We start from the raw sequence: 25,035 nt of genomic DNA on the forward strand, positions 1-25,035 counted from the left end.
ACTCCCTGATTATGGGCATCCTGTGGAGATGAGAGTCAGCACCGTGAATTTCATCTTGCAGCCGACAAGAAAACATTAGTTTATTAAAAAATAATTAAAATGTCTAATTTTTCACAATTATTAAGCTACTTCTGCCTGTGCTTTGTGGCAAACTTAATGCGTGTGCTTGAGCGCGGAATATATTAAGGCTCATTATTGATTAGACTGTGTTAATTTAATGTAAACGTGTGATTAGTTGAATAATGACTTGAAATGAATGACTACTAGTAACTAGAAAAATCTTACGTGGGGGCAGACCTATTAAATACCCTCTAGACATCTCTGTTAAAGTTTTTAAAGCATTTTATGCACGTTTGCATAAATTCTGCTTTTAGAACTTTCCATAATGGAGAGATGCCTTAACATTGATTTTTCCTCTGAAACACAAAAACGAAAACTGAAATAAAATTGATATATATTTTTAATGTCTCAATATATTTTTACATTTGTATTGCCAAAACGACTGCAGCGTTGCTGCGTACAATTAAAAGTGAAAATAGTTCAAAGCAGCATAGACTATAGGCCTACATTAGCCGCTTTTCCACTGTCGAGCCATCGCTTTAAATGGGCCGGGCGGGGCTAATAGCCTCGTACCTGTAGCACCGAGGCCAAAATAGCGCTGCGTTTCCACCGTCGGGCCAGAAGCTCCGCTGCGCTTCACTAAAACCCGCCCTTTACACGCCTCTCAGGAACAACGTCATGCAAACCCATCATTTCACCAACAAACAGAAATGATCAGAAACCTAATAAGAAATAAGTCACTGGAACTAGCGCGATCACAAAACGAAAACGATAAAAGCGGCTGTTTGTTTGCATGCTTTGTTAAATATTTAAATCCAAAAGCGTTGATGTTTTACTATAATTGGCCTAAGTGATACACATCATAATGAATTAATTTATCAGGATTTACAATTAGTCACACAGAAATAAAGCGTTATGAACATAGCCTGCTTATTCAGTCGTTTCTGTTCATTTGTATTCACAGTAGCCTATATACATCACATTTAGAAATAATGATCATTTCTATATTTTTATAAAAGATCCCGAACAAAAACCATTATTATATTTTTATAACATTTACATTTACATACATTTATCATTTAGCAGACGCTTTTATCCAAAGCAACTTACAAATGAGAACAATAGAAGCAATCAGATCAACAAGAGAACAACAACGGTATACAAGTGCTATGACAATTGAATTTGATGTGAGCGGCTACTGGTAGCCAGTGTAACCTGATGAGGAGAGGAGTAACGTGAGCTGTTTTTGGCTCATTGAAGACAACCCTCGCTGCTGCATTCTGGATAAGTTGCAGAGGCTTGATAGTACATGCAGGAAGGCCCGCCAGGAGAGCATTACAATAGTCCAGTCTGGAGAGAACAAGAGCTTGGACAAGAAGTTATGTGGCTTGCTCTGACAGGAAGGGTCTGATCTTCCTAATGTTGTATAAGGCAAATCTGCAGGACCGGGTCATTGTAGCAATATGGTCTGTGAAGCTTAACTGATGATCCATCACAACTCCTAGGTTTCTGGCTGTCCTGGAAGGAGTTATGGTTGACGAACCCAGCTGTATAGAGAAGTTGTGATGAAACGATGGGTTAGCTGGAACCACCAGCAGTTCAGTCTTAGTAAGGTTGAGCTGAAGGTGATGGTCATTCATCCAGCTAGAAATGTCACTCAGACAGGCTGAAATGCGAGCAACTACCGTCGGGTCATCCGGTTGGAATGAGAAGTAGAGTTGAGTGTCATCAGCGTAGCAGTGATAGGAAAAGCCACGCTTCTGAATGACAGATCCTAATGACATTATGTAGATGGAGAAGAGAAGTGGTCCAAGTACTGAGCCTTGAGGAACCCCAGTAGCAAGTTGTTGTGACTTAGAAACTTCACCCCTCCAAGACACCATGAAGGATCTATCAGAAAGGTAGGAGTTAAACCACTGGAGGGCGGTTCCAGAGATGCCCATCTTTCTGAGGGTGGACAGGAGAATCTGGTGATTAACGGTGTCAAAAGCAGCAGACAGGTGCAGCAAAATGAGTACTGAGGATTTTGAAGCTGCTCTTGTCAGTCGCAGGGCTTCAGTAACTGAGAGCAGGGCAGTCTCAGTTGAGTGGCCGCTTTTGAAGCCAGATTGGTTGCTGTCCAGGAGGTTGTTCTGTACAAGAAACATAGAGAGCTGGTTGAACACAGCTCATTCAAGTGTCTTTGCAATGAATGGAAGAAGGGATACCGGTCTGTGGTTTTCTAGAAGTGCTGGATTTAAAGATGGTTTCTTCAGCAGTGGGCTTACCCGAGCCTGCTTAAATGCTGAGGGAAATGTTCCAGAGCGAAGAGAGGAGTTGATAATGTGAGTAAGTGAAGGTATGACTGAAGAAGAAATCGCTTGAAGGAGGTGAGTGGGGATCGGATCCAGTGGTCAAGTAGTAGGATGACTGGACAGGATAAGTTTGGAAACATCCGTCTCTGAGAGTGGAGAGAAGGAGGAGAGAGAGTGTGCATTAGTCGTTGTGAAGTTATCCTCAGTGTGCAGTGTGGAGAATTGGTCACTGATGGTTCTCGTCTTATTTGTGAAGAAAACTGCAAAGTCGTCAGCTATATATATATATATATATATATATATATATATATATATATATATATATATATATATATATACACATATCAGGCCCAGATTGGCTAATCGGCAGCACCAGGAGGATTCCCGGTGGGCCTTGAGGGCTGTGTGTTGTTGTCATGCTACTGGGTTGAGATATGCTGCCTGCACTCACAGCAGCCCTACTCTTTTTATTTATTATTTTCTCGCAGCCCATATTATTATTTTCACCAGACCATAGTAATAACAAATTCTCAATTGATAATTAATTATCTTTCTGCAAAAATCGATGTTATTTGTGAACGAAGGCATTTGATGAAGGCTTTCAGACCAAGCGGAATCCTCTGCCGGCTGCTCCCACTTCACAGCGAGCGTGACTCATGCTAACTGCACCCAAGTTCACCGTCCCCGTTTTGATTTTTACAAAATCAGTTTGGGCAAATGCAACTTATCATATACATATCAGGCCCAGATTGGCTAATCGGCAGCACCAGGAGGATTCCCGGTGGGCCTTGAGGGCTGTGTGTTGTTGTCATGCTACTGGGTTGAGATATGCTGGGTTGAGATATGCTGCCTGCACTCACAGCAGCCCTACTCTTTTTATTTATTATTTTCTCACAGCCCATATTATTATTTTCACCAGACCATAATAATAACAAATTCTCAATTGATAATTAATCATTCTTTCTGCAAAAATCGATGTTATTTGTGAACAAAGGCATTTGATGAAGGCTTTCAGACCAAGCGGAATCCTCTGCCAGCTGCTCCCACTTCACAGCGAGCGCGACTCATGCTAACTGCACCCAAATTCACCGTCCCCGTTTTGATTTTTACAAAATCAGTTTGGGCAAATGCAACTTATCAAGAGCCCAACATTTAGCAAGGCAGGAAAACATTCAGTCTACCTGAAGGAAGACATATTTCATTGTAAGTTAATGCTGTTAAATATATAGAGAAAAAAATACATTGAAAAAAAAAACTAGTGTTGGCTATTCTTAAACTTGGACCTCATTATACTGAAGTATCAATCCAAACACCAGAGGCAACCTACACTCTCTTTGTGTTCTTTCATTGAAAAGTATGCATTTTTATTCATTCTCAGGCTATATGGTTGAAATAATGTTTTAGTTCAAAACTTTAAATGCCATTGTTTAAAAAAATGCTTTATTGACTGACGTTTCATAGACCTTCATGTTTTTTTTTTCTTTGTACTAGATTTAACTTGAATCTAAATACTATTAAACTGACTTTAAAATCTCAAGGAGTTTATAAGTTGAAACGGGTGAAAATGTCACAGTGGATGTTAAATAGCCTAAATGAACTTGTATCTTGTATAGTAACTGAAGACCTTGATTGCATGTTACCGTGAAACTAACAATATAATTTAATTGTTTTTAAAATGAACAATTCCTGTATAAAATGGGACAGCAACCTTTATATCAAACATACTGTATAAACAAAAATAAATTGTTCACAGATTAGCAGTGCGGGAGGCAGGTTCTGCGCCAGAGCGCACAAAGTGAATGGGCATGCACAATTTTTAGGGGGGAGAAGGTTTTTTTGTTTAAATATAAGTAATTTTCAGATGCAATGGGAAAAAATGGGATAAACACAAACACGAAACTTGTAAACAGTTAACAACATAGTCTAGATTAACCCACAGTAACAAAATTTAACCGATGAATTTGTTAACCCACAGTAACAAATTTTAACCGATTAATCGCATATTTTCGTTTGCTGCATGTTTTTTAAAAACACGCTAAAAATAAAGCTTAATAAGTTTAACTTAGTAAAAAATAATTTTTTGGGAGGAAAAAAATGCATATAAGTCGCATTTTATTACATTCAGAAATAATAACGGCAGGCCTAATAATGTTATAATGTACCAACAGCTTATTTTTTAGTTCCCCTCACTTTACAACAATCCTTTAAATTTAACACAGAACAGAACAAGAATTAAAAATATATAATTCTAATGGATAAATATAATTGCAGTATATAATAATATAGGCTTAGCTATAAACAAAACAAAACAAAACAAAAAAAGTATAATAATTTAAAGCGAAACATAAGGTAAGGTTGGCTTACCTCTTTCATTTGGGACAAATCCAAACGTTTCCATATTCGTGATGTTGCAGACATCGCCACAGAAGGGGGATACACCTCCCTCCATTCAATAAAAGCTTGGTCACCCACAAAATGTGCTTTCTTGCCAGCCTTGCGTGCGCTATCAATCACAGGTCATAACAGCTGTCTCTTTTCACGATCAATTTTATACAGGTCTTCATTGAATCGAAGCTTGTTTTCTTGCAGAAATAATTTTTTTGGACGCTTTCCAAACTGCTTCATGAAGAGAGAGATGAACTATATGATGATCACTCTGGAATTCTTCTGCTCTTTACTCTTGGGACCCAGGCGATGTACTGCCTCTATGCCATCCACAAGCCTAGATTTCTCCACCGGTAACAAAGCTTGGCAGATCTTTATGACTTCCCTCCGGACGTCCTCTGCCTCGGTCTCACAAACTCCATATAATTTGAGGTTCCATCGCCTAGGGTACGCTTCCATCCTACACATGCTTTTCGGTCAGATCGGCTGAATAGTATACTTCTGTAACTTTTGTATCATGCAGGACACGTTTTCTTTAAGCATAACAACTTCCGCACAGCTTGATTAAATTTTTTTTCTCCAATTCGTTCAATAGCACCCAACATTTTTTCAAGTCTGTCTGCCTGATCATTAATGAGCTGGAAAACTGTGGTGATGATATTGTCACTATCCATAGTGATTTATTTTCTACTTTCTCTTTTCAGAGCAGGGGATTCCCTAGGAGTAACTGGCAATTTAGGGAAGTCTTCGTCATTGACATAATCATGACAAGCGTCCATTAAGACATTGGTAGTAACAAGGGAGTTAGCACCTGTGTTCGATCCTTTTCTTTTTTGCTTTAAATACATGTTTCCACCACAAGTCAACCAAGTATCATGAGGCGGCTTGTAGATGGGTGGTTTAGCCAGTCTGTCTGCTTCCTGACCTGGGCCCCAGTTAGTCAAGTACAAACTCTAAGACTATGTGCCACATTTCTAGAGAGAAAAGCGGCACCACCCCTGGGGGGATGTGGACCATCTCTTTTCAACAGGTCAGATCTGCCCCCAAAACTCATCCAATTGTCTATGAAACCTATGTTATTCTGTGGGCACCTCTTAGACATCCAGCCATTGAGTGACGACAGTCTGCTATGTATCTCGTCACTACGGTAAGCAGGGAGGGGACCAGAGCATATTACAATGTCTGACAAGTTCACACACCTCTTTAATGTTATTTTTTTTTTATCTCAGACTGGCAAAGTCATCATCTTCATCAACATCATTAGTGCCGATATGAATAACAATCTTACTGAATTTACGTTTGGCATTAGACAGGCCTTTTAAATTTACCAAGATGTCAGGCGCTCTGGCTCCCGGTAAACATTGAACTATGGTGGCTGGTGTCTCTATAACTAGGGCTCTTGAACTATGGTGGCTGGTGTCTCTATTTTGACATTCCATACAAAAGAATCACCAATAACTAGGGCTCTTTCATCATATTTCTCAGTGGGTGCGTCACTGAATGGGGAGAACCTGTTTAATGTTTTGATCAGAATGGTAGAACAGAGATTTGTCCTGCGACTATCCCACCTTAGAGTCACCCAGTCACCCTGCTGCAGGTGCTCTGCAACCGGAACCGAACAATGTAAGGGACTCGCTAAGCTAGTTGCATCCAAAGCCGTATCTAAGGCCCTCATATTCTTACTATCCTCAATTAAAATTTGGATGCGTGTCTTTAGTTCTGAAATCTTCTCTGTTAGCTTTTTTCCCTGCATTTATCACATGTGAATCCCTCGCCACTGACAGAGAAAGTTAAACTATATATGTGGCAACCAGTGCAATTGACAGTAACAGGAGAAGCCATTACTCACTGTGATTGTTGAATGATTCCGACTAACCACAGTTGTTTGATGAACTCGTGAAAAATGGAGCAAAAGATAAAAGAAACAGAACAAGAGAGCGAAAGAAAAAGAAATGGTAGGCACGAATGACAGGCTACCAGGCTAACTGAATGTAAACATGCTGCTCTCGGGATTTAGATTTAAAATGTTAACTATATCAAATTAGTATGTTAGATAATATCAGAAGTGTGGTGATAATTAAGTTATATTTTAGCAGTTTAAACAACAGAAAGTGATAGTAAGATAAAGATTCCAACAGAAAAACAAAGCTACATGGAGCTACAATCGCAAAATACTAAGTAGCACAGCAGACAGGAACCCAATTTACATGAAATCCATTGATCACGTCTAAGTTCTGCAGATGAAGGAGCTATGTTGGTCCCTTAAACGTAGGCAAATTGCTTTGCTGTTCAGACTGCATGACTTGATTATCTGTCTTTAGATAATCAAGTCACTGAATTCAGTGATGAAATGCCTTTAACTGTCATTTTGCATTATTGACACACTGTTTTCCTAATTAATGTTGTTCAGTTGCTTTGACGCAATCTTTTTTGTTTAAAGCGCTATATAAATAAAGGTGACTTGACTTTAAGTCGTTGTGGTGTTTACACTACGTGACACTATGTAAATGATCTGCAACCAGGGGTTACACACTACACAAGCTGACAACAACTCTGTCACCCAACGACTCTACAAACCACACTTTGTCACGAAAACACAAGTGAGAATTGGAACAGGAATGACACGAAACAACAAGTGAAACAGGATTTGTTTATTTAAAAATGGATGTCTGGAAGAAATAAGCTCTGCAAACTGTTTGCTCTATGAAAAATGTTGTTCCATTTATTGTGTCTAAACATTTCTTTAAGCCATGTTGCTGCTGTTGTTTTTCTCCCGGTGACCTCAACCTATGCCCTGCTCTCTCATTGGCTGTAGCTCGTCATGACACCGGACACCACGTGATGTTGAGTCGGCCGACAGGTCCAGATATTTGGCATGCTAGATATTTGTTTGTTGTCGGCAAGATGTAAGCGACGCATCAGTGAGCCTGCTTGATGCATCGTTGTGTAGTTCACACATAAAGATTGCAGAGCGCTGATCACCCGCTGATTTTGCCCCGATCACAGCCCAACCTGTCAGCGAGCTCTTTAACTTGCAAATCAGGCTAAAATCGGGCTTAAAATCCTGTAGTGTGAACTAGGCATTAAAGGGTTACTCCATCCCAAAATGAAAATTTTGTCATTATTCACTTACCCCCATGTCGTTCCAAAACCCGCAAAAGCTTTGTTCATCTTCGGAGCACAATTAAAGATATTTTGGATGAAAATCGGGAGGCTTGAGTCTGTCCCATAGACTGCCAAATAAATAACACTGTCAAGGTCCAGGAAAGTATGAAAAGCATCAGAATAGTCCATCTGCCATCAGTGATTCAACCGCAATGTTATGAAGCAACAAGAATACTTTTTTTACATGAAGAAAACAAAAATAACGACTTTATTCAGCCATTTTGACAAATCTGACTAGTACGCAAGTGGCTTACGCTCTTCTGTGTCAGCCGCACCATAAGGATACGTTTTTTACGTGTATTTACATTTTGTTTTTTCAAAGCAAACAGCGCATCAACGCAGCGCAGCTGACACAGAAGAGTGTACACCATCTGCGTACTGCTCAGAATTGCCATTTCTTGAATTGTGAGTGGTGGGGGGGGTATATGGAGAATTGTTGCTTAATTCCAAATAAATAGATTATGATCCACAAATAAATTTAAAGAGATTAAAAAAAGAAAAAAAAGAAACATATTGACAAATAAATAAAATGAGATCCACAAATAAATCTAAAAGTTTCACAAACATGAATTCAATTCACAAATAAATAAAATGAGATTTGCTAATAAAAAAAACATATTCACAAATACATATTTATGTCACAACCACAACTTTGCCTGGCATTTATTTGTGAATTGCGTCCTATGCATTTGTAGATAGCTGCACGCATTTGTGAATCACGTCCTGTGCTTTTGCAAATTGTGAAACATTTCTTGCATCAAGACATGCTGACAATTCACAAATATGTGGACTCCACCCACCATCTACTCAAGCCAATCAGAAAACAGCCACATTTCACTTACCAATCGTAGCACGATCTCGCTATAGCAAATTATTTTTTAATATTTTTTGTTTTGCTTTACAATCAGGGCGGTCTCGTCCTGAGATAACTTCATTCATCTGCATTGGCTCAAATAGGTAATATAAGAGCCATAAAATGGGTACAGTAAAAGATGTTTAAAATTGGATTTCGTTAGACCATTAGACTGTGTATCATGCCAAGCCACATTATTATATTTTACGTGCCTTTGAAAATGCCTAACGAAATCCCATTTTAAAAATCTTTTACTGTACCCATTTTATGGCTCTTATATTACCTATTTGAGCCAATGCAGATGAATGAAGTTATCTCAGGAGAGACTAGCCATTTCTCAATATGCGTTCTTGTCTGTACTTGCGTTCTTGTGAAACGTCATCAGTTGTCGCCCAGGTACTGTTGCAATTCAAAGTTCACATCAGAGAATGTCTAATATGGCGAGAAGTTTCACTCTCACTACACTTCCGGCTTCTGAACTGGTTGCAGTTCCACTCTGATTCCATATGAGGGTGCTCACAGGACGAGTGCAGAATGAATGGAGGTCAATGGCAGAAAACCCCTCAAAATCCACTTTTCTCAGGATATAATTTTTTATCTAGTAATTTGAATGTTGTATTCGAAAGGAGATGCAAAGAAATTACACATTGCTTTTTAGAGTCACTTATTTGCTTTAAAAAGTCTTTTAAAATGTCAATGACGTCATATGTTATACGTTCATTAGCAGAATGCTAGCGTGTTATGGGCAACAACAACTCAACCTGTAAGAAATCGAAAGGACAAGTACTTGTTCATTCAACTTTCGACCTATAACCCATGTTGAACTTGCAAAACCTACAATCAGATCTGAGATTTCTCAACGGCAATCGGGTGAAAAGGACAAAATTTAGCCGTCTAGCCCCATAGACTCCCATTCATTTTGCACTCATGGCGATCGCCCCCAGTGGAACTCTGGTGGAACTGCAACCAAAATTCGGTACAATAGGACTTAATAGGGAGTGGGAAGGCTCTCCGTAGATGGGCTCTGGTTCACATCTAGCCAAGTACAGTTCAAATCCCCGGATGTGTTCTTGCTCCACCCCTTTTATCAAGGATGCATCAGGAGGTGACTTGTGCGAACTTGAGGCAGCCAGGTATCCCAGAATGCATTTCGACCAGCGAGCGTTAATGGTGGAGGAGAAAACCCGCATAATTTTCAAAATATTACTGTTATTGTGTCATGAAATGCAGTTCTAAGAGTATTTCTGGCGAGAATGTAGTTGTTTAAAACTCAAATCTGTGGTTTATTTATAAAGATAGCACCTATTTGAAAATTTGCTTCGCCGATTTTGGAGACGTGAGACCCACACGATCAGCGGGCGCTCAGTGCTCATGTATCCGCTGAGAGCAGCCTCACCTCGGCTAGTCCTTCTGACATTTACTGCTGGCTCTGATGTCTCTGTAGTGGTTAAACATGAGGTCGTGTTGTTTTGGCTGAGCACAAAGTTATGTTTAATAAATTATTTATTAATCGTAATATGTTACAACGCTGACTTTGTTGCATACATTTGACCGAATTGTTTGCTGTTGTCTTTTTCCCCAATTACACAAGTCTCTTATACTTTATACTTATTATTTTATAATGGCTATATTGTTCATTAAAACTGCATTTTAACAAAAAAGGCAGAGTTGTGCTTGTCATATTTCATTTTATTATAGGCTATACAGTGAAGATTATCAGAGTATAAGTGCACACATTACCTAAACCACATATTAATGTTTTATATTGTTAAAATGAAAACGAAATGGGTTGTGTTTTATATTTTGAAGAAAATGACAAGGCAGGGGGTGCTTGATATCATTTCGTTTTATTGTAATGCGTGTATTCATTGCATGAACCACATTTTTGTGAGCATATTAATATTTTAAATGAAACAGAAAGAGGCACTGCTGTTTGATATAATATTTCGTTTCACTGTAATGTATGTATGTTCCCGAACTACATTTTTGTGGCTATTAATATGTTTAAATGAACACGAAAAGAGGCAGTGTGTTTGATATCATATTTCATCATATTGTATACATACCTTGAAGATAACCAGAGTAGCCAAAGCGAGCTGACATCTCGGTTACGTATGTAACCACGGTTCCCTTTCATAGGTCACTTCGATGCTGCGGTGACGTCACCGTATGGGAACACCTTTCGGTGTGATGAATGTCTGAAGCCCTATACCATCCCGCCAATTTTATTGGCCAAATAGCGCTTGGCACCTCCTTACGCATGCGTACGCATAGTATACCTGAGTGCCGCGCGCTATTTCGCTCAGATTTCATGAACTGAAGAAATGCTATCAAGGTACGGAACGGCCGGGACCGCAGCATCTCGTTCCCTATTCAGGGAACCGTGGTTACATACGTAACTGAGATGTTCCCTTTCATAGGTCACTTCGATGCTGCGGTGACGTCACCGTATGGGAACCCTATACCATAACGCCTGACGTACCTGATAGTTGGGATCCAAGGAAAGCATCTGCTCTAGCGGATAGAACCCGGGAGCCAGGAGCCATCCTCACATCAAGACTGTAAAACTTGACAAAAGTGCTCGGAGAGAACCATCCTGCCGCAGCACAGACATCATATATAGAAGATCCACTGAGAAATGATTTCGATGAAACCACTGCTCTCGTGGAATGAGCTCTACTTCCTAAGGGCGAAGCGAGTCCGCGCGCCTCATAGGCTAAAGATATAGTCTCCACCAACCAATGGGACATGTGCTGCTTTGTGACAACACAGCCTCTATTTTGTGTCCTAACAGACAACAGCTGGTCAGACTCACGCCATGGAGCTGTTCGATCAACATAAGTCTTCAGCACTAGACAGGGCAAAGACTCAGATCTCCTAGCCCCGCCTCAGCAGGGAGTAAAGCTTCCAAGACCACTTGTTAAAAGTGAAAGGGGTTCGAGGCGACCTTAGGGATATAATTAGGCCTCGGTCGCAGCAGTACTTCCACAAACCCTGGTGAAAAGTCCATGCACGAGGGCGAAACAGAAGAGCCTGCAAATCCCCAACTCTCATGAGGGAGGATAAGCCACAAAAAGAACTGTCTTTTAAGTAGGATTTATTTATTTTTTATAATTTCCAAGGGCTCAAACGGATGTTCTGATAGACCTTGCAACACAATAAATAAATTCCATGAAGGAACTCGCACAGGGCGGAAAAGCCCTTAGCCATCGCAAACCCCGTATAAGCAAGAGACCAGCGGATGATGGCCCACTGAAGTACCATCTATATATACGTGGTTAGCTGAAATGGCTGTCACGTAAACTTAAAGAGTGGCTGGTGTTACTTCATCAGAAAAACAGTCTTGAAGAAACTCCAGTACTGAAGCCACGGGGCAGTAAACTGGATCTAAATTATGAATTCCACATCAGGCAGTAAACAGTTTCCATTTGAAAGCATAAAGTGTCTCGTAGAAACTGCCCTAGAATTCATTATAGTCTCGGTGGTTCCAACTGAAAAACCGGGACATATTAACTCACTCCGCTCAGAGGCCACGCCAACAGCTTCCATAGATCTGACCTTGGGTGCCAAGTCATCCCTCGTGCTTGTGATAGTAAGTCCTGCCTGAGGGGAATCTCCCATGGAGAGCCCGCTACAGATTGACCAGATCCGCAAACCACGGATGTGTGGCTCCACACTGTCCTGCCAAATTCTGGATAGCACTGCTGGAATTAGTCGAATTGGAGGAAAAGCATAAGCTGGTCCTGGGCCAATCATGAGCTAATGCATCCATGCCTAGGGGCGATGGAGGGCATAGGGAGAACCATAGCGGGCAATGCGTAGTCGTGCTCGACATGAATAAGTCCACTTTCGCTTCTCCAAATACTTGCCATATAAGGCTACCGTTTGGGGGTGCAACCTCCATTCCCTTTGATCCAGGCTCTGTCTGGAGAACAAATCAGCTCCGAAGTTCAAGTGCCCGGGGACATGAACCACTCGGATCGACAGAAATCTGTTCTGAGACCAAGAAGAATTATCCTCGCCAGCCTGCACAGGGGGTGAGAGCGTAATCCTCCTTGCTGATTCAGATACGACACAACCGCCATGTTGTCTGACCTGAGTAGTACATGACGGCCGATCAGCAGATTCAAGAAATACTGGAGAGCTATAGAAACTGCCAGCAATTCCAACCTGTTTATATGCCAGCCGTGTTGTGTCGTCGTCCATGCTCCGTGAGCTGGGCTTCCTTGACAAACAGTTCCCCAACTGGTCAAAGACACGTCCGTCGTGCCAGTCTCGGAGGAAGCACGAATCCCCAGCTGAACTCCAGTTTGAAGGAATTTAGCTGACATCCATGGTTTTATCAACATAACACACCTCCGTGTCACCGAAATCGTACAATGCGGAAAACAACGGGGTGAAATGTTTTGGCTTTTCGTCCGACACTGAAAATGGGTGCATGTGAAGCAAGCCCAGACAGATTACAGGGGATACTGCTATCATTAGACCCAAAAGTCTGAGGCACAAACTCACCGTCACTGCGCGACCTGCTTTGAAATGGCGCAGGCATAACGTGAGAGACTGAATGCGCGGGAGAGATAGTCTTGTTGTATCGCGCGAGAGTCCAAGTCTATTTCCAGAAGGTTATCCACTGAGAGGGAATTAAAAACACACTTCTGGAAATTTGTGCATAAGCCCAGGCTGTTTAGATGATTCAGCACAAGATCCCAATGGGAGTGTGCTTGAGTCTGCGATTGTGCTAACAACAGCCAATCATCCAGGTAATTCAATACGCGAATGCCCTGGAGCCACAATGGGGCCAGAACTGCGTCCATGCATTTCGAAAATACTCGATGAGCCAAGGCTAAGCCGAAGGGAAGAACACAGTACTTATACACTTTGCCCTCTAAAGCGAATCTGAGGAACTTCCTGTGTCTCTTGATGATCTGAATATGAAAATATGCATCCTTCAGATCGATCGTGACAAACCCAACTCTTTGGTTGAATCTGAGACAGAATAGACTTTACCGTTAACATCTTGATTTCTTTGCTCATCCTGAGCGCAAGAATCAAACAGCGTAAATCGCCACTTTTTTTTTTTTTTTTTTTTTTTTTTTTTACACACAAATAGCGGCTGTAAAACCTGACTCCATCTGAGAGGGGTGTACTTTTATAGCCCCTATTCCCCGCAGAGATGCTCCTGCCGCAGCACCACGATTTCCTTTGGTTTAACATTAATTTCCGTGGCAAAGAGACGGGCCTTTCTGAACTGAATGGTGTATCCGTGATGAATTGTGCGTAACACCCATAGTGAAAATGCCGGGCAAGCGCTACCCTACGGCCCGGAAAAACGTAGTGGTTTCCAAGCCTCCGCCTGAAGAGTTCCCACATGCATTAATGTCCGAGCACGGAAAGCTCACAGCATCCGTAAGCAAGGAAAGCGCATGTGTCAAAGTCACTACGTTTCATTGTGTCTAATCCTGAAGCATATCAACGGCAGGATTAAATCCAACAAAATGAACATCAGGCCACGCCGCTAGCGTGCTTACGGCAGCTGTGTGGGCCGTCATAAACGGGCCGTCTTAATCAGCCTCTTGTGCCATCCCTCAAACTCTGAAGGCTGGATTGTGCAGAGTGTCTGAGGGGGCGCTCAAGTGATAGCTCGATCCAATGATGCTCGAGGTGCCTTTGCTGCGAGACAGTCAATGTTAGAGCGTGGGGACTGCAGTGAGAGGGTTGGATGTGCATTAGCGGTCCAACCGCGCTCTCCGGTGGAGGGCACAGTCCCTGACGAACAGGAAGGGAAGTGCATGCGTCAAAGTCACTGCGTTTCGTTGTGTATAATCCTGAAGTGTATCCACGGCAGGATTTAATCCAACAAGATAAACATCGGGCCCCGCCGCTAGCGAGAACGCGGCAGCTGTGTGAGCCGTCATAAACGGGCCGTCTTAGTCAGCCTCTTGTGCCGTGCCTCAAACTCTGAAGGGGGATCAGAGTGTCTGAGGGGAGCGCTCAAGTGATAGCTCGATCCAATGATGCTCGAGGTGCTTTTGCTGCGAGACAGTCAATGTTAGAGCATGGGGACTGCAGTGAGAGGGTTGGATGTGCATTAGCAGTCCAACAGCGCTCTCTAGTGGAGGGCACAGTCCCTGACGAACAGTAGAAGTATCAGGAACTGCTGTAAGGGGATTGAGGACGAGAGGCTTTTGCCGTCCAACTCAGGTTTTCTGTAATGTCGGCGAGATTAGCCAAGGTGGAGCTCGACCATTAACATCCCCGTCATAGAATGGTTCACTGCTCGGGCAGTATGTTTGGTAGCACTTAGCGCCAAATCTGTTGCCTCCCGCAGCTTTTTCACAGCCACCCGCTGCGATATCTTTCTCGTTAGAACCGCCATCAAGTGAAGTAAATTTGCCGAGATTAGACGCGACTCGACACGCCTTCAAGAGGGGGCGAGACTTTAGGCCGCGGCCGAGTTCGGCGCGATACGTTCGGCTAGAGAGTTCGTCCACCGGCGGCATCGCTCGATAACCGCGGTCCGCCATGTCAGCAATGGTGGTGAAACCCGCGGCGTTCGTGACGCGCGCTGATCAAGGCTGCTTCCAGAACCTCAAAACCTCTTGGTGGAGGTCCGTGAAGAAGGGTAGCGGCTCACGGGGGGGGGATAGTTTATCCACCACGCGGGTGACCACATTCAACAGCTCACTGAGAAAGGGGAGGCGCGTTTCTCCTGTCCGCTTGGAGGGAGAGAACCGCATGTGCCGGCCAGAGCGTACTCTGAGTCCGAAGCCGCGGTGGACAAACATAGTTTGTAAAAGCAAATCTGTTGATTTAACACACTCGAGTGGGGGAGAGCGAACGAAGTGGAAAAACTCCAGCTCATCACTGTCCTCATAGTCCAAGCCGCACACATCGCCCCAAACCACCGCCTCGTGCGGCGCCTCGGCGACCGCAGAAGCGTAACGGCGGGGGTTAGACGCGAGGCGACCTAGAGAGAATACACTCCCGAGTGCAGAACTGTAGCCGCAGGCTATCACAGAGAGAACATGCAGAGAGGCTGCTAAACGAACCTCTCATGAGTGCCTCCCCGTGATAAACCCGTTATATGGCTCTTACCTTTCGTTGACTCATCGTGTCCGCGAAGAGGAGTTGAACACTGCTCGAAGAAAAAAAAACGCTGAGAACGCGAGATGGTTTCCTTAGGGCACAGATGATTCGCTTTCCTGAAGGAAATGAAATCGAAATAGCACGCGGCACTCAGGTATACTATGCGTACGCATGCGTAAGGCGGTGCCAATCGCTATTTGGCCAATAAAATTGGCGGGATGGTATAGGGCTTCAGACATTCGTCACACCGAAAGGTGTTCCCATACGGTGACGTCACCGCAGCATCGAAGTGACCTATGAAAGGGAACTGACGTTATCAAGTACGTTGCTGTTTCATTTGCAGGATTTTTGGACTTGCGTCCTCCCGTCCTCAGGAGTTCACACTCCCGAGTCGAACTTGTAAAGTCCGAACTACCGAGGACGCAAGTCTGAACTTTGTGTACTTGGTAGTAGTAGTAGTAGTTTATTTCTTCAGTCATTCAGACATAACCACATACACAAACAGAATTATTATAGTACAGCGATGACTGAAGGGGTTTAGGCTGAAGTGAAACACTTATTAATGCCTAACCCTATTTACACCAAGATTTAAAAACCCAGCATGAGGCAACAATAATCAGAAAGTAGCAAAGTGGAAACAGATGTAAGAATATTACCAGCTATATATAAACAGCTCATACGACTAACATATTAACGAAGATATTTTTCAAATGTAAACCATTACTAATAACATTACACAAGTCACCTTGTTAATTTTCCTCTAAACATTTCATTACCTTAATTCTGCCATGAATCATTTCATTATACACCGGCCTTCTACTTATTTTAATGGTATTTAAACTAAACAATATCATTCTAATGCAATATAGCTACCAATCACATTTGATTTAAAAAAAATTTGAACACCTTTATTGATTTAGATTGTTTTATTGTGTCACCCAGGCTATTCCATAGATTTACTCCTCTAACTGAGAAACACCTCCCTTTGGTATTGGTCCTGGCCTTATTTTTTTGATAGACCCCGATTCCTCTCAAATTATATCGAGTCTCTCTGGGCTTAAACCTCTCCTGAATACAGACTGGAAACTTGAGATTGTGAACCTTATACATCATTGCAGCTGTGCTAAGATCAACTAAATCCTGTAATTTCAATGCATTTAATTTAATAAACAATGGGTTAGTTGGTGCATAATAATTAACCCTGTTAACAATTCTAATAGCTTTCTTCTGGCAATATGAAGATAGGTTTGATAATAGATTTATAATTATTCTCCCATATTTCTACACAATAATTTAGGTACGGAAGAATGAGTGAATTATAAAATAAATATAGTGAATTTTGATTAATACATGATTTAATTTTACACATTATACCAATGACTTTAGATATTTTTGTCTTTAGAAAGTTTATATGTAATTTCCAGTTAAGTTTTTCATCAATATAGATACCCAAAAATGTTGTGCTACACACTCTCTCAATTTCCATATGATTAATTTTAATTTTAATTGGTTCCTCAATTTTTCTATTACCAAAAATAATATATTTAGTTTTATTCAAGTTCATTGATAATTTGTTATAATCAAACCAAGTTTATTAATTTGGAAAGCTCTTTTTCCACTATCTCCAAGAGGAACTCTAAATTTTGTCCAGAGCAATAGAGACTAGTATCATCAGCAAACAAGATACAATTTAAATTTTTCAGGACCTCCGGAATGTCATTTATGTACATTATGAACAACTTTGGCCCCAATATAGAGCCCTGTGGAACTCCATGCGTTATGTTTGTTCTTTCAGAGTCAAAGTTGTTGATATGTACGTATTGATCTCTACCACTAAGATAATCTCTAAACCAATCATGGGCAATGCCTCTGATACCATATCATTCTACTTTAGCCAACAGCTGATTGTGATCAATGGTATCAAATGCCTTGCTCAGGTCGATAAAAACATTGACAGTGTACTCTCCATTATCAATCGTTGTGGATATTTCCTCAACCAGTTCAGTTGCTCTGTTTGACCTGAAACCAAATTGATAATCTGAAATAAGGTTGAATTTATTGAGATAACCATCAAGTCTTATAACATATAACTTTTCTAAAATTTTTGAAAATTGTGGAAGTAGTGAAATTGGCCTGTAGTTTGTAAATTGATGTTTGTCTCCATTTTTAAAAATGGGTACTACCTTGGCCGTTTTCATTTTAGATGGAAAGATGCCAGTAAGAAAAGACTGATTAAAAATATATACGAGTGGAGCTACAATACTATATATAATTTCTTTAACTACGATTGTGTCAAATTCAAAACAGTCGGTTGACCTCTTATTCTTAAGTTTACTCACAATTTGGATAATTTCATTTTCATCCACACTCCTCAAGAACAGAGAGTTCACATTTCCTTTAATGATGTTTTTATCTATTTCCTTTACATCTGACGGTTGAGGGATTTCATTGGCTAGAGAGGGTCCAACATTTGCAAAAAAATTGTTGAATGCCATTGACATTTCCTTATTACCATTTAAGATTTGGCCGTCTTTCACAAAGTAATTTGGATAATCATTTCTTGATAATACTATTTAGTACTTTCCAAGTACTCTGGATGTTGTTTTTGTGCTGTTCCAACATATTATGATAATAGAAATGTCTATTAGATCTTATTATGTTAATTAACTTATTTTTGTATGATTTATATTTGTCCTCTGCTTCTTTGGTTCTATGTTTTATGAATAATTTGTGAAGGTATTTTTTCTTTTTGCAAGCATTGGCTATGCCCTTTGTTATCCATGGTTTCTCTAGGTTGGTTCTATCTTTAGTAGAGTATTCCTTTAGTGGGCAGTGTTTATCATAAAGACTTAATAGTGTGGACAAAAAAATGTCATAGGCCTTATCAGGGTCAGAGGTGGCATATACCTTGTCCCATGTCTGGTTAAACAAATCGGTTTTTAGGGCAGTCATGGTTTCAGGGGTTCTATAACGTATAATTTTAATTTGATCTACTTTGGAAATAGTAGCCCTATTAAGGAGTTTGTGAAAAATACTGAACACAGGAAGATGATGAGTGATATCATTTATAAGCAGTCCAGCAGTTATTTGGGTTTCAGGTCTGTTCGTAAATATATTATCTATTAAAGTAGCTGTATCAGCTGTGATTCTTGTGGGTTTAGTGATAAGTGGAAATAGATTATTACTATACATAGTTGTGATGAAATCACTTGTTTTCATATTATTATGGGGATTTAAGAGATTTATATTAAAATCACCACACACGATATGCATCTTATTAAGGTTACCAAACAAATTGTCAGCATTTTTATTAAATAAATCTAAACATGATCCTGGTGTTCTGTAGAGACTGCTGACAATAATATTTTTAGATTTTAGAACTGTGATTTCGACAGATAAACACTCTAGAACTCCCTCAGTGGTGGTCGACAAACTATCAACAATTTTACAGCTCAGGTCGTTATCCACATATAATGCGACACCCCCACCTTTTTTATTAATCCTATTCTTAGTAAAGAGCTCATATCCCTCCAATTCCACTTCACAAGCCTTGATCCAACCAAGTCTCCGAAACTGCAATGACACTGAATTTGTTAATTTTACTAAGGCATTCTTTGATATCTTCAAAGTTTTTGTACAGGCTTCTGCTATTGAAATGTATCAAGCTAAAAGCTCCTTCCATATTAATGTTGTTACTTTGCTCTTCAGTATAATATTCACATTCATTTATTATATTATTATAAAAATTATTATCTGGATCTATATGTTCCCCAAACTCATTTGTTTTATAGTTTAAAAAGTCATGCACAATTAAATTACTATGTTCAATCAGTTCACTTCTATAAGGACTACCAGTATTTTCTAATTCATGTTCATCTTTATCACTATTAACTATCTTCAAATCATAATCACACTTAGTCATATTGTTTTAGAATTGTTCTTATATAGCTCTTTATGTATTACCCAATATGCATACACGCACACAAGACTCGCCTCACAAAATGCTCCTAGAACCCCAGTACTCCCAAATCCCCACAGTGCAGTCCACATTTTATATAACATTTTAAGTCTTTTCCCAATTGTGAAATTATAAGTGATGCCCATAAGTCGGATCTCCATCCACAGTAACGATAATTTTGTAGCAGTTTTCCTCCATCCAACGTAAAGTGGACCCATCATCCAGTTTATCCGCGCATAAGAATGTGCCTGTAATCCACAGTCCAGCACACAAAAGTTTATCCGACAGTAGTCAACGTAAAGTAAGCCTATAATAATCCATTCTCCAGCTTGCTGAAAGTTTGTCTGCGCGTTTTCATAATCCACATAGCTCAAACAGAAGACAAAGAGATCCATCTGAAACAGTCTAAATGAACAAACATAATATTCTTGTCCATAGCGTAAAGTAATGTTCATCAAACCTGCGTGAAGAATGTCTTTTTTCGTTAGTTGTTTGTTTAGTTCAGTCAACATTATCTAAACTGATCAAGGTCTTTAAGTTGTCTTACCAGTATTACCCTGGCTTGTTCTGGAGTAGATCCCTTTAGCTGAATGAAGATCTTACAGTTCCTCGTCCATGTTGCTTTTATCTTGTCGTTTCTTCTCAGCACGCGGGCTTCTCGAGCGATCTCGGTGTTTCTTTTTGTAAGATGCTCATTTAAATAGACATTAGTTCCTTTCAACTTCCTTCCTTGACGCAGTAGATCAGTTTTGTGTTTCCTATTTGCAAAACGCAAAATGATTGCTGGCTGTTTTGTGTCCTTTCTTGGCAAAGTGTGACTCGCAGCGATGTTGTTCGCGTCTAGATGTATGTCTTTTCCCATCAGAAATGTGACAACTTGTCTCTCCAGTGACTCTACATCCTCAGTGTCAGCATCCGCACTTACATTTCTCCCCACTGCTGCCGCTTTGGCATATGAGAGGGGTTTGACCTTCAAACCTGTGATAATAACGTCTTCCATCCGCGTGTATTGTTCAAGCTGGTCGATCCTCAATTCAAGCTCATTGATGGTTTGGTCTTTTTCTTTTATCAAGTCTCTCAATTGTTTCACCTCGTCGAAAAGTCCCATCAGCTTCGTCAGCTGGTGAGTCACTTTAAACAACTCCTCAGTCAAGTGATTGAGCGACTTACGAATTTCCTGCATCTCGTTCTCCATCTCTGCTTTACTAGTTATCTTCTTTGGTGGCATAGCCACGTTTTTCCGTGCTATTTCGGTTTTCTTACGTGTGCGTTGTGCAAGTAAAGTTAGTTTTTGTCGAGTAGAGATACAGCATTTTCACAGGGCGCCGCCATGTTGGTAGTCACGTGTGCTTTTCACTTGTTTTCACTTGTTTCAAAACTGATCGGCTATAGCGAGATTGTGCTAAGATTGGTCAGCGAAATATGGATTTTATCTGGTTGCTTGAGTAGACGGTGGGTGGAATACACTTATTTGTGGATTGTCAGCACGTCTTGACGCAAGAAATGTTTCACAATTCGCAAATGCACAGGACACGATTCACAAATCCGTGCGGACTTTCTGAATGCTATGTATATCAAACATTGCATTTTGTTAATAATCATAAAAAGCATTTTGCATCAATGGAATCCTGTTTTATCTATTCTGATTTATTACATGTGTATGTGTGTTTTGTGTCTGCAGCTGAGATTAGCGCTCCTCAAGTAGAACTCAGAAGCAGAAAAGGACAAATAGAAGTTGATATCACTGATCCTCCTATGAAAAAAAGGAATTTGAGGGATGTCTTCAGCAATATTTCCTACCTCATCCGTTTCTGGAAAAAAGACGAAACAAAAAAGGTAATGAATGCATTGGTGTCTCTGAAGTTTTTAGGCCTCAAAGGAAACCACCCTTTGGGCCCCCACAACACACCATTCAGCCTGTACTCTACCACAAGAAAACAATCTACCCCATTACAGAATATTGCTAAATCAATTTAGTGTTTAACATTAATCACAGTTTGTTCCTATTTGCCCATCACCATTCCCATCACATGCAGTTACTTCTATCTATGGACTTCTGTCTATGCCACAGTCCACATGTGGGTCTGTGATTGGTAGATTTAACTCACAGTCTTTAACATCTACCAGTCATGTCACTTCACAGTAATAGATAACAAAATACCGTAGGACACAGGGTGAGCTGCTGCAGGAAATATAATTGACATTTTATGGTTGGATGTTAAAACTTTAAAAGGACTTTTGTAATGTAAATGTTTTGAATTGTATGCTGTCTTCAAGTCAAGGCAAGTCAAGTCATCTTTATTTGTACAGCCCTTTATACAATACTGATTGTGTCAAAGCAGCTTTACAGTGTCAAACAGGGAAAAAAGTTTGTCAATAATGCATGAGGACAATAACAGAGTAATTTTCACAGATAAAAGTCAGTTCATTGATGATTCAGTGATGTCATCATCCAGTTCAGCTCTCTTCCAATAGTGTCTGTACAATCAGTCAAGCGTCCCCAACTAAGCAAGCCAAAGGCGACAGTGGCAAGGAACCAAAACTCCATCGGTGACAGAAATTGAGAAAAGAAACCAGGCTCAGTCGGGGGCCAGTTCTTCTCTGGCCAGACGAAACCAGCATGGCGTGGTTTAATTCCAGGCTGCAACACAGGTGCAGAGGACTTGTCTGGTTCCCGTGGTCTTGTGCTGATGGTCATCGAGGTGATGAGGTCTTCACAGGGGATCTGTCCCTGGGGCGTATCTAGTTGACAGGGTATCTAGTTGACAGAGGTCGTCTCTAGCTGCTGATCCACCATCTGATCTGAATACAGACTGGATCTGGTGGCTACGGTGACCTCGGAATAAGAATGAAGTAAACTAATTGATGAGAATTGTATGATCTTTGATTATATTAGTCTTTAAATTCAAGATATTTAAAGTGTACCTAAAGTATACTTGCAATAGTTCCACTTCAGAACAATCAAAAATACTTCAGTATATCTTTAGTTTAGATTCACTGCTCTTTATGTGTCATGTTGCCTTCATGTTCAATCTTTTTTCTTGATCATCTTCTCACATTTTGTAACAGCTGAATATGAGTCCTTCAGCTGTCCTCACACACTTGTAGGAAAAGATTCAAATATACAGAAAATGCTGGAAAACAGTGGGCAGTTTAAAAGTCCTCAGGACAAACAAGGGAATTTGTATAACAGCTTTCCAAAAAAAAGAAGAAGAAGATCAGCCAGGTAACATGACAGACAGTGTTAAATAATTAGTACAGTATTATGGCATGAAATGAAAAATCACACTATTTTCTAAATGCATTTTTTATTAACCTATTTGACCCATAATGTTTAATAAAATGTCATCACTGCACCTTGAAAACAACAGGGTACAGTAACAGGGTAATTCAGCTTTTTTTCTTGTGCACAGTCTGTCGATTCATAAACTAATCAGCTGTTTCCTCACACGTTAGGGTATTGAAGGCTCTCTTACACTGACATCCACATCGGTTTCAAACACGTTGTTTTCTATGAGTGTATCCACACCGTTGCCACCACTTTTCATCTATCTGTGGTGGCTAGCAATAACTCTAAAGCAGGGGTGCCCAACACTGCTCATGGCTATCGAAAACTCTGCGGTGATGTGAGGCTTGCATGTGGCTGCTAGGCCATGGAAACCCATTCTATGAAGCTCCCTCCACACTGTTTCCAATCTGAACACACATTTCTCCCTTCAATACCAAATTAAATACACAAGACATCTATTTTGGTTATATCAGTGACATCATCAGATCATTTCCTGCTTAATGTGTTGTTGTTGTTTTTTTCTCAACAGGAAGAACTAATAACAGAGCAGGACAGAGTTATGTTACCAAGACTGGAGCCTCTTGTAAACTACTGCGTTGAAGTAGAAATTTTGTACTTGAAAAATAAATCAAGTCAGTCCAGCAACATAACCTGTTTAACCAACACACCCAGCAGTAAGTAAACCAGTTTGTGTTTGTACACTTGTACATGTTTAATCATTTATGTTTGTGGTGTTGTACACTTTTACGGAATGTTTTAATGCGATGATTTAACCTTTATTCTCTTAATCTCAACATCCTTTAATATTGAATATTAATGTTAATGTTATATTACGTTTTATGTCTGCCTAGATGAAGTAGAGTCCTGGCTTATTGCAGTTGTGCTCCTGGTCAGTTTTCTGGTGGTGTTAGTCGCTGTTGTCCTGATCTTTCTGGCTGTGTGGTATGGCTACAAAGGATTCAGAATTATGTTCCCTGATGCTGACCTGCCAGAGGACCTAAAAAAGGTGATGAAAGAATAAGAGAATAGTGAACTGTTTTCTGTTACTGACTTTCTCTCTGGCATTTCTCTTAAAGTTTTTGTCACAACGGTCCCAGTCTTCAATACTTCAGGCAATGCAGGAGAGCACGCTGATGAAGGAGCACTTTTGTGAGCTGAGGATATTGCACAAGGAGCCAAACAGCTCTCAGGACAATCAGTGGATAGAAGGACCAATCGGGATTCAGACACATAAGAATGAGTGTTGTATAGGAGCCAATGTAAAACAGAACAATGAGGAGAAATCTGAAATGATCATCATCACAACAGAACAGAAACCCTTGCTTGCTGAAATAAGACTGTAGTAATACCATTTCATAATCAGTTATTATTGTTCATTTTGCCAATTTATACTATTCTGTGAAATTGGCTAAATAAATAAATAAGTAAATAAAAATATGGTCAAGCTATTAAAGTTAAACATGTCAGCCATGGCTGGGCTGACAATGTTTTTGTTTGTATGTTTGTATTTATTCAATCTTCATTTTGATTAACCAATATTGATTCTTAAATAATCTTTAAAAACCATTCAGTTATCGCAATAAGCTTTGTTACAAAGTCCCAGCTTTGAAATTGTCAACTGTATAACAAAATTAAAATAATAAATGTCATATTGGCATATAAGTTTAATAAAATACAGTATACATCTCTCTATATTATCAGAATTTCAGAATTCTTCCGTGTGCTTTTATTATACCATGTCAGCTCTCAAGTGATGTAAAAGACTTTGTTCATTTCCTCAGGAATCTAATTTCGACTTAATTACCCTGAATAATCATCATCATCTTCCTCTAAAATGTTCATCTGAATGGACTCAAAGTTTTGGGAGTGTGAATCAGAAATCCATGTAAAACCTGCAGAAATTAAAAATAAATACATAGATAAATAAATACATTTAATAAAAGGA

The 25,035-nt window shown here is 40.2% G+C and overlaps 1 protein-coding gene across 3 annotated transcripts in view; it reads left to right on the plus strand.

Annotated features, from left to right (window-relative positions):
- The window catches only part of crfb4 (cytokine receptor family member b4), a 45,180-nt gene extending 20,398 nt beyond the window's left edge, over positions 1-24,782 (plus strand). For all 3 annotated transcript variants that reach the window (XM_042755130.1, XM_042755132.1, XM_042755131.1), the window contains 4 exons: positions 21,483-21,637; positions 23,620-23,764; positions 23,942-24,096; positions 24,167-24,782. In XM_042755130.1, coding sequence (XP_042611064.1) covers positions 21,483-21,637; positions 23,620-23,764; positions 23,942-24,096; positions 24,167-24,433 — 722 coding nt within the window. In that variant the 3' untranslated portion in view covers positions 24,434-24,782. The remainder of the gene's footprint in view (positions 1-21,482; positions 21,638-23,619; positions 23,765-23,941; positions 24,097-24,166) is intronic.
- Positions 24,783-25,035: the final 253 nt, after the last annotated feature.

The sequence above is a fragment of the Cyprinus carpio genome, unplaced genomic scaffold (genome assembly GCF_018340385.1).
Source record: "Cyprinus carpio isolate SPL01 unplaced genomic scaffold, ASM1834038v1 S000006643, whole genome shotgun sequence".
Taxonomy (NCBI): Eukaryota; Metazoa; Chordata; class Actinopteri; order Cypriniformes; family Cyprinidae; genus Cyprinus; species Cyprinus carpio.